Source organism: Mugil cephalus, chromosome 9 (genome assembly GCF_022458985.1).
Source record: "Mugil cephalus isolate CIBA_MC_2020 chromosome 9, CIBA_Mcephalus_1.1, whole genome shotgun sequence".
Taxonomy (NCBI): Eukaryota; Metazoa; Chordata; class Actinopteri; order Mugiliformes; family Mugilidae; genus Mugil; species Mugil cephalus.
In genome coordinates this window covers 26,889,503-26,900,439 of record NC_061778.1, presented here as the reverse complement: position 1 = coordinate 26,900,439, position 10,937 = coordinate 26,889,503, and the positions used below count along the sequence as shown (strand labels likewise).

The 10,937-nt window shown below is 42.8% G+C and overlaps 1 protein-coding gene across 1 annotated transcript; it reads left to right on the top strand.

Moving 5' to 3' along the window:
* Positions 1–848: 848 nt before the first annotated feature.
* Positions 849–9,503, top strand: fzd4 (frizzled class receptor 4). Its single transcript, XM_047594510.1, has 6 exons — positions 849–1,535; positions 4,146–4,283; positions 4,426–4,812; positions 4,998–5,143; positions 5,668–5,915; positions 6,091–9,503. The coding sequence occupies exons 1-6, from the start codon at positions 1,272–1,274 to the stop codon at positions 6,507–6,509; spliced, it is 1,602 nt and encodes a 533-aa protein (XP_047450466.1). The 5' UTR covers positions 849–1,271; the 3' UTR covers positions 6,510–9,503.
* Positions 9,504–10,937: the final 1,434 nt, after the last annotated feature.

The window sequence follows — 10,937 nt, the reverse complement described above, 5'->3', positions numbered from 1 at the left end:
AGCAAGCTAAACATCTAAAAAAATCTGTGGAGTTCTTGGGGTGAGTTTCATTGCAACAGAATTGTGCAAATTGTTTAAAAAAAAATGCAAATCAAGTATTCCTCAAGCTTTCTGCCTTCCAAAATATTTGTAATAAATCCGAGCCCTTTCTGACCCAAGTCCACTGACAACAGGGAAAAGGCAAAACAACACTCTTCACTGCTAGTTTCATGCTGTAAAAAGAGAAACCTTCTCCCAGGGTGCCACAAGCAAACAAAACCTGTCCTGTATGTGCATCCATTGCAATGCAAAACAGATTTCCAATGCTTCAGCATCACATAAGGCCCTACTTTCAATTACAATGTCATGAGCATTTAGAGCTGACGGGCCTTTAGAGGAGGGGAGTGGAACCTGTGGTGAAGTTCCAGACAGCCTTAAAAGACCATTAGGGGCCTTGAATATAAAATGAAAACACACACACACACATGCACAAAGCAAAAAGTGCACTTTTGACATGTTTTCTAAAATTAAAGCTACTGGCCACTGAAAATAAATTTAAGCCACATCTGCTGCTGCAAATACAGGTTGTGGATATTCTCTGAATTAGAGGGAATGCTTACTGAAGAGAGAGAAGAATAAAAGCCAATGAGACAGGATAAGGCAAAATGCTTTAGGGGCTGGGGTGGGGTGGGGGTGGGGGGTGGTTAAGGGGTGAGGGGAGTAGAAGAGATTCGCTCTTCTATTTTTCTCTCTGATCCCGCCCTCCTGGCCAGGGGTTGGTCAGGGAAACCCAACTCCAGCACATGGATTGGTTGGCTCTTCTTTGGACGGGGCGAAAAACAGTCTCTCCTCACAGACACAATAAAGTTGAGTGCTGGACGCTCCCAGGCAGTAGGCGCAAAACCAGACCCGCTGTCTCTTTCGTCGCTACGCTGCACTTTTTATTTTTTCCCCCATATACTCACGGAGCTATTAACGTATAGCAACATAAGGAGGACACCGGGATTTATCTGAATGGTTGCATTTTGCATGGTTTATTTTCACTGAGAAGAGAAGACTCGCTCCTGATTACGCACAGATCCCGAAACGATTCACTACTCCTTTCTGGATATTCCAACGTATTGAATGGGTCGGAGTGGGGCAGCCTCCTGAACGCACGGACTACATGCGCTCCGGTAGCTACTATCGGAATATAAACAGCGCTGTGGTTTCCAGGGCGACCCGACCTGATTGTGCGTGTGTTTGAGGAGACGAACAGCGTGCCAATATCTACAGAGGGTGTCAGGGTGACCATGCCCGGGATGATGGTGTCGTTCACCAGGGTAGCCTTGCTCTTCTTGTCCGGATTGCTCCGTCCGCTCTGCGTGGTCAGGGCTTTCGGTGACGAGGTGGACGAGATGACCTGCGACCCGATCCGGATCAGCATGTGCCAGGGTCTGGGATACAATGTCACCAAGATGCCCAATCTGGTCGGCAACGTGCTACAGTCGGACGCGGAGCTGCAGCTGACCACGTTCACGCCGCTCATCCAGTACGGCTGCTCCAGTCAGCTCAAGGTAATGGACCAGGGGGCTTGCCAGCGCGCACTGGTATTATAAGAAAGTATAAAATTGCCAGAATGTCATTACTAGTGGTGTTGCATTCGCGAATTTAGGAACAGCGATTTGAGTCTATAAATGTCTAGGCTGACGCTATATTTGTGTGCTCACAGAGAGGCAAATTGAGGTCCCAGAGCACATGACAGGGAGTTAACAGCAACAACTGACTATATTCAGGGAGCTGTTCAGAATGATGGTGCCAGTGATAACGAGGAGCATAATAGCTATAGGTTGAGTCTTGTGGAGTTAAAATAAACGGAGGGGGTCCCATGCCTTCCTTCCTTCCTTCCTTCCTTCCTTCCTTCCTTATTCTCCGTCCTGCAAGGCTGTCATGCTAATTTCATTGAAAATGCCCCCTCTGTCTGTTGACATTCTGAGTTCATGCATTGCACAGCAACAGAATCTGAATTCTGGATCTTCACTGCTATACGCTGAACTGTACTTGGTAACAATGGTGTCCTCAGTGTCCTAAAACAAATGCTGCTTGTTTGACTCATGCACCATGTAAGAAAAAAAATTTATCCCTTGTGTTTCTCTGAGATTTTACTTTAGATTGTGATTGGAGTGAGCACTGAGAAAGAGGTGACGTTTTTGGAGATACCGGTTGTAGATGAATGGTGTTTTCTTTTTCTAAAACTGCATGCATTCTTGTAATTTAGCCATACTTATTTTCACACACATGCAAGCGTGCCATCAAATGTAAACTGCCCCAAGTGCTTTTTTGAGTCATCATATGCCAGAGTCCACTGTCCTGCCTAAATGTTTTATTTATTTATTTATTTTTTTGTTAAAGTTTTACTCAGTGGAGAAATAAGGGTAAAACACAGTTTGACATGTTAAATTAATACAGCACTCAGAGAGACACATGTGAGAGAAAAATAGACAGAACAAGAAGCAACTGCGACATAAACTCCTGTAAGTTTAGCTGACACTCAAGTCTTTCTCTCTGTCTCTCTCTCTCTCTCTCACACACACACACACACGTTAAAGAGGGAGAGAGGGGAAGGGGAAACACTATCGCCTAACATTTGCTCTAATGGGAGGCTTCCTGACTGGTAACTGGAGCAGCTTTTACCAGTGAAGTGACAGCGCTCAGGTTACAAACGGTCTGGGAAAACACCCAGAATGTGTTACATTACTGTCACCAGTTGAGTATGCACAGCTCACTGTGAGAAATGTCAGAAATTGCACTGAATGTAATTTAATGACGTTTATTCAATCAAGTCATAAATTATTCAACAACAGGTTTATGGAGCATTTCTATATTTATAGTGGGAAACTCTCTCTAGATTGGGCCTCTACTCAATTAAACGAGACAAAGAAGCACCACGTTCCAAATCACAATTATAATCAAAAGACAAATCTCTTTGGTGCCATTATCAAACTGTAACAGAACAGAAGCTTTAAGTTGTTTTTATTGTGGTTGTAGTTTTTAATGTCCCAACATTTTTAAGTTTATTTTGGAAATAACACTGAGTTGTATAACATCTCCCTGCATATTTATTTCACAACCTTGACACTCTTGTTGGATTCATGTTTCGTCTGGGCCCTGTCCAAGGGCCTGATTTCAAGCTGGGATTTGTCTATCATTGAATATCAAGGCTGCAGGCCCATAACATTACTTCTTATTCTGGCCCAGTTCATATTTTGGCATTTTGGAAATGAAAAACAGCAAGGCCTTTAACATTTTCTTTTTTAACTCAGTCACTCTGTCCAAGCACCCAGAACTAGTGTTTGTTTGTGTGTTGTTGGTAGCTGAGACAAGTACCTTTATGTATTTTCTTATCGTGAACCTGGTACAATTTTACACCTGGGGTTTAAACAGATTTGACAGTAAATGCATGAAATCGCTTAAAATTGCTGCCCCTTGTTACCTCAGAGCAGTTTCTCCGCTCACAACATCACCCCCTCAGTAGTCAAATGTGACTCCAGACTATCTTTACAACCCAGACTTAGATATCTATTTCGAAATCATTGCCATGGGACGGAGAAAGCTGAGTCTTGGATTAGGGGCATCGCTGTTAAGTCTGCAGATTGTTTTTAAAGATGCAGAGTTGTATGTGTAACCTTGGAGCAGGTTAGTGTTGATTCAAGTCATGGAGTTTCTTATTAGAAGCAAAAACAGAGGTCCACCAGTGGAAGGGCTGATGAAATGTATCGAAAGTAGCAGGATGGTGAGAGGTATACGCAAGTAGACGGAAGAGCCATCTTCAGGCTTTAATCTGTTGTAGCATACAAAAGCCCACAGGGTTCTCACAGTTGCAGTTCATCTCCTGCTTCGCAGTTTATGTTAACTGAACTGAATTAAAGTCTACAAAGCATTGTAATTACCGGGTAAACGCGATATTCTTTAACTCTTAATTAAGTAAAATGTATTGAGTTTCACCCCCTTACATCAGTCATCCCCAAAAAATAAACGCAGCACATTACTCACATCCAGCAGCAACTTCAGCAGCAGTATCATCAGTCTAAGCTCATTTATGACTTGTAACATTGTCCTTTCTCTCAGAACTTGCATGTTTTGCAGGAATTTGAAAAATGTTAAACCATGTACTCTTTGTTTTTCAGTTTTTCCTATGCTCGGTTTATGTGCCAATGTGCACAGACAAGGTTCCCATCCCCATCGGCCCATGTGGGAGCATGTGCTTGTCTGTCAAGAGAAAGTGTCTCCCTGTGCTCCACGAGTTTGGCTTCATATGGCCTGAGGTGAGTCACATCATCATGTAAACATCCCCTACCAAACATAACTTCAGGATATTGTCAGGGGATACACAAAATAAGATGTGGCAAAAGAAAAAGGATCGTCACAGAAAGGAGCCTAACCTTTCTTGCCATGTTTCCTTTCCAGGTGCTCAACTGCAGCCTCTTCCCACCGCAAAATGACCACAACCACATGTGCATGGAGGGTCCAGGTGATGAGGACCCTCCCTACCAGCCTGTCCGTCATCCTCCCCACCAGGAGGAGTGTCAGGCCCTGGGATCTGCTCCCGACCAGTATACCTGGCTCAAACAGACCGAAAGCTGTACTCTCCAGTGTGGCTACGACAGCGGGCTCTATCGGCGGGGGGCCAAAGTCTTCACAGATGCATGGATGGCGGTGTGGGCTGTGCTGTGCTTCCTGTCTACCACTCTGACAGTCCTGACCTTTCTCTTGGATTCCCAGCGCTTCTCCTACCCTGAAAGGCCCATCATCTTTCTCTCCATGTGCTGTAATCTGTACAGTGTTGCCTACCTGGTAAGTAGACATTGAGTGTTATATGGTCCCACTAAAGCCGTTAGAGGGAATTCATTTCATGTCTTGATGTACAGCTTTTTATGATTGTATTCAGTGAGAAAGGTGATGCTTCTTTTTGTCATTTCTGGCATTACTCTAGTGCAGCCACACCTCATTTCCATTTTTGTTCTTTTGTGTTTTTCCAGGTACGACTGACTCTTGGGAGAGAGCGTGTTTCCTGTGACCTGGATGCCGCAGCCGTGCCAATTCTGGTTCAAGAAGGATTGAAGAGCACCGGCTGTGCCATCGTCTTCCTCCTCCTCTACTTCTTTGGCATGGCCTCCTCACTCTGGTGAGAACAAACAAACGCAGCCACGCACACTTCATCATATCAATCCTTCACGTCTATGTCCCACTTTGACCATTGTCATCAGTGGTAATGAAAAGGCTTTGCGGGAACAATTGGAACACGAGACTTGTATCCTGTTTTCTTTAATATCTGACTGCTGTCTCACAACCTTTGTACTAGTTGGATTCATTTTTCCTGCATACAAAAGGTACAAGTGTCACTTTTAAAGCACAGGGCCGTCACAGCTCTTCTCTCCTTTTTGTTTGACCCTTGTTTCCCTGATTGTCTTCACTCTTACCCACTTGGAAAAGCTACAAGTCACTTCAATCTCCAAAAATATGATCACAATGCTCCATTGTGTAAACTGTGTCATGATTACCTAATTACAACTGAGGCACATGTCTACATGATTTTGCTGTGAAATCATAACAGACTAGCTTTTGTTTGCCTCAGCATCTTGTTTCCTGGAAATCTTTTGAGCAATTACAGAAATGAGATGGATATTCTTGTTCATCTCACTGCTCCAGGTGGGTGATCCTGACCCTCACCTGGTTCTTGGCTGCTGGACTGAAGTGGGGCCACGAGGCGATTGAAATGCACAGCTCCTACTTTCACATCGCTGCCTGGGCCATCCCAGCTGTCAAAACCATTGTCATCCTCATCATGAGGCTGGTGGATGCAGACGACCTGACTGGGCTGTGCTATGTTGGCAACCAGCAGCAGGAGGCACTCACAGGCTTTGTGGTGGCCCCTTTGGCCACATACCTCCTCATAGGTAATTGCATCCCAATACAGTTAATTTGTCCATTAATATGAGAATTCTATCACTTTCTATGGCTTATATCTACTGCTTTACACCTTTATTATAATTATCTTTGACATACACAAGCTCTCAGTTTTCATTAAGTTCTCTCTGATTGACATGGCATTTTTTCTCCCCTCCTCCTCAGGCACTCTGTTCATCTGTGCCGGCCTTGTGGCTCTTTTCAAGATCCGTTCCAATCTGCAGAAGGATGGTGCCAAAACAGACAAGCTTGAGCGCTTAATGGTGAAGATCGGAGTGTTTTCTGTTCTTTACACAGTCCCGGCATCCACCGTCATCGGCTGTTACTTCTACCAGCTCTCTCACTGGGGGCAGTTCAGGGCCAGTACCCAGGACTCATATGTGGCGTCAGAGATGCTTCGAATCTTCATGTCGCTACTTGTTGGTATCACATCAGGCATGTGGATCTGGTCGGTGAAAACCCTCCACACCTGGCAGCGCTGCTCTGTCCGCCTACTCAGAGACAGCCGGACGAGCCGAGGGGGCAAAAGGGCACCAGGCGAGGGCTGGATCAAACCAGGGAAAGGCAATGAGACAGTGGTGTGAGGACAAAGAAAGAGAGACTGGACAGGAATGGAGTTGTACCTCCTTCTTTCTCACATACAGAAACTCTGCAAAACAAAGGACGGTGAGGGTCGAGAGATGAAAGGGAGATGAAAACATGCCAGGGGTCAATGTAGCAGGACTTTCTGAGAGAAGCCACTGGATGCTACTGCATCACAAGAGCTCCCTGACAGTCCCTGACTCTGTACCTCTAAGAGGGGTGAAGAAGGAGAGAAGAGGAAGAGGAGTCAAACATCAGTGGCAACAGAAGCCTCTCTACCTCTGTTAGGATTCATTTGTCCAGGCATTTGGACAAAGCAAAGAAATGAGGAAAAAGAGAGACAGGAAAGGCAGAAGAGAAGCATCAATATGCAGACCAGAGATCAATAAGCTGTGTAGCACCTCGCCTACCTCTCCGCCTCTCTTTTGTCCAGAGCCCACAGCAGAAAAGACTGAGTCTGCTGGACATCATGCCGCTGTCTTTTTGGGGTTTTATGAAGATTTCATTTTTACACTGGAGCAGATATTATACAGGTGTAGGCTGAGGTTTCCCAGTAGTATCTGACACTTTGAGAGCTCATGCTGAAATGAATTACGACACACCAAAACGACAGAAGAAATGTAATGAAAAGCTGAAACAGCGCCTTATATCTGCAATGTTGATGTTTTTTTTTATCTGTGGTTGTTACACTTTTTGTTCAACTCAAAACAGCAGGTCATTTTATCTCTCTGAATTGTTTGGGAACAGGCTCTAAGCTGTAATAATGCACTATAGTTGAGATAATGTCTACCAGGACAGGTTGGATGTCTTATGAGCGCTGCTGAAAAAAGTGATCACATCTTACAAATGTTGTGAAAGCGACATGATGTGATTATGACTTATGTAGTAATGCCTCAATGACTCCTGGGATGGAGGACCAGCTGTGCCTTTTATTTAGACATACATTTGAAAGGGTCTGGGACATGTAGGCCTTTGTGAATCTCTGCTAAGGTCCACTGATATGCACAGACTTCCTGGAAACCCTGTGCTTTATATATGCTCTTGATTTACCAGGAAATTGAATTAGTCTCCCTGCCCTTTTCCAAACACTGAATCCAAGGCAGGTTCAAGAATTACAGGCTATTAGACAATCACTTGCCAAAATACACTTTATGCAACTGAAAAAGGTTGTCATAGACATACAGTACTGTGCGTAAAGTTTTGTGATAAAAGCAAGAAACTGTCACCAGTAGTTTGATATGTCAGCTACCCAGTGTAGTAAACAGAAAAACAATTAATCAAATCAATATTTGGTGTGACCACCCTTGGAAAGAGCACCGGGTTGTACAGTTCTTGAAGTGCTGTGCAGGTAGGTTGTTCCAAAGGTCTTGGAGAACTTGTACTGCTCTGATGAGACATACAAAAACCTCACAATTTAATTTTGTTTTACATGTGAAGTTGTTTTACATGTAATATTCATTGCACTGCCCTGTGCACTGAATATGCAAGGGGAGAACATTTACAGAAACAAAGCTAGAACAAAGGCAACTGAAAGTGAGCAGTGTTTTATAAAACATGACCTGGATGATTGAGAACCTGTACAGACAAGAAGGTTTTCCCCAACTTTATTATCACCGAATACTTATAAAAAAAGGTTGAATTTTACGTGGTTATTGGACACTCAAATTTTAACAGCTTATCAATGGTTTACACCACCTCTCTCAGTGAGGGGGACTGAGTAAGTTGTTACATGAGGCGTTTTTATTGTGATTATCAGAGAAGTATCAGTATCTCTACATGCAATCCCAGATTAGCTCCTGGCTGAAGCTGATTCAGTGTTTGGAAACACAAATCTTTGACCACTATAAGGAGTAAAAGAACCACCAGTAATAAGAGAGCATATCTGTCAACGTTTTCTTTTCTGTCCGTGTCTATTATATTTTCCCCTTCTAATGCCATCACAGAAAAATGAAACTGACACCAATACTTAACATGATGCTCTCAGTGGTGTCCTGCCAGCCGGTGCTTTTTTTGCATCTAAGGCTCATTTCCCAGACAATCAAGCCCTCCCTGGAAGAGATTTTCATACACCGCTGTGGACTGCGAAATTTCATGGCTGAATTCCTTTAATGTTCTCTTACATTGCATTTTAATTGTATATTTCCATCCACCCTGTTGATCTAACAGTCTCTGGATTCACCCTGTCTCTCTGCAGCGTTCACAGAATATTGAAGCCGTGTACCATATATTTGCCTGACAATCTAACAGAGCTCTTAAGTTTTGACAAGTCTTTTGTACATGTAATACATGTGTGTCACATTACGCCTTCAATACTTGAGTCTTGAATAATAATCTGAGCGACTGAAACTTATACGTTTATAAAAACGTATTTTTGTCCTGTGTATCATATGTACTCAGATCTATTTTTTATCTTAATGATTACGATGAGATAGGAAAGTACAACTCTCTTTGCTTTCAGAGACACCTTCAGTGGTTCTGGTGAAACCTAGAACCCTGAAAAAAATCTCAGACCAGCATACCTTGGCACACTTAAATTTCCACCTCCAAACAAACATTACATTCACTCAAAGTGAATTAAATTAACCTCTGACTGCCTCCCCTCTGAGCTAATGCAGCTTTCCCCTTTAACCGCCTTAGTGTTTTGGCTGGCCTTTCTCTCAAGACCATGCTGAGCTTCAGTTGACGTTTCCAAACAATCACATAATGTGCCTTGACACGCAGCGAGTGTCTGTGTGTGTCATGTATAATGAAGATTGAGAACCACTGGTAATATAGATTTGTAAACGCCTTTGAGAAATCCAGATATGAATAGTCCCAGCTGAGGTCTGTTCAGCCTTTAAGGTCTCCCCTTGTAGGAAACTCTTGACATCATTGTATTATAATGAGATTGCTAATTTATCCTTGTAAAAAAGTGATAAAATTTTTTTTAAAACTTGTTATTTAAATGACACTTTTGTATCAGAAGAAGATTAATAAAAACTTTTTGGTTTCCAATATCCTGATTTGATTGTGTGTGTTTATATACTGTACATAAAAGCGTGCATGTGTAGGGTGAATTGTTGGTGTTTGCAAAGACAGAAAATACTAAAATGTAAACCTCTAAAAGTTAAGTTCTTTGAATGTCTTGTTTTTCTCAATCAACATGAAACAATGACTTATTGCCTCTGAAAGTCTTGAATTAGAACTGTTGGATGTTTGAGTAAAATGACGATAGCTAATACTGGACATCAACATTGTAGGCATCTCTGTGCCTCCACGAAGCAGCTATGAGGCCAGGAGTATTACAGTAAATGACTTGGCTTTGACATGAAGTGGATGAATGAATGTGTTACTGAAGAGTGATCATTTACTGGGTTGAACAATGCTGCCACCTCTTGTCTGATTAGACAAATTAAAATAGGTGTTTTCTCATTAGCTACAGAGGCTTTTAAACTTGCCACAGATCTACACTAACTCTGTTTTGATCTCTTCTTAACAGTTACTCTGGTTTAGAATAAGAAACCCTCTATAACCGCTAAATTTGTTTTGAATCCACTTGGTGATTATGCTGTGTAAACCTTACTGCACCATCAATCACATCTTATCGCACAGCATGAACACACACACACACACACACACACACACACACACACACACACACAGCATAGCACAGCACAGCACAGCACAGAGAAATCAAAATGAGCTGTAATTTGGTTTTTACAATTACTCTTACAAACAAAGGTTTGGCTGCAACTCACTAGAGCGGCAGGAAAATTGCATAATAATAATTCTGGGTATGTTTAAGTGCATGCGTGTGTGTGTCAGTAAACGATCAAGAGTAATGGTAAAGAGTCCAAGCATCCAAGTCTGCAGCTTGGATTGCCTTCCTGTAATTTACTGTGAGTGAATTGAGTGTTTGTTTAAGAACATACTCAAAAAGCCTGAGGTAGAAGGAAAGTGACAGCATCTACTGTTCTACTGTTTCCAGATGTGGCTCTACTAACACACACAGGCACACACAAAGCCAGAGAACACGCACAGGCACAGGCACAGCACAGCACAGCAACAGGAAGAGTCTCTCACATTTATACCTTAAATGGTGGTTTTTGTTTTGTGCGTACTTTATTTGTGTATTTAGTGTGCGTTCCTTTTTTTTTTTTAAATGAATGACAGGTCATTTAATCTCCAGGCTTCTAAGCATTGGCACCAGTGTCTCTGCGGTTATATAGAGATACACTAACTTGTCACACACATGCATCTTTAACAGCTAACAGCTCAGCCTAAACCCTGATTTTCCGACCTTAAAATAACTGCACATCTAACTGTAATTCTTGCGCTACAATGACAGCGCTTGAAGCGTAACCTCTGGATATCCGCTCTTGTGGTGACATTTGGACCAGACCAGTGCATACTGTATGACCACACAGTCATGACACAGAGTAACACACACA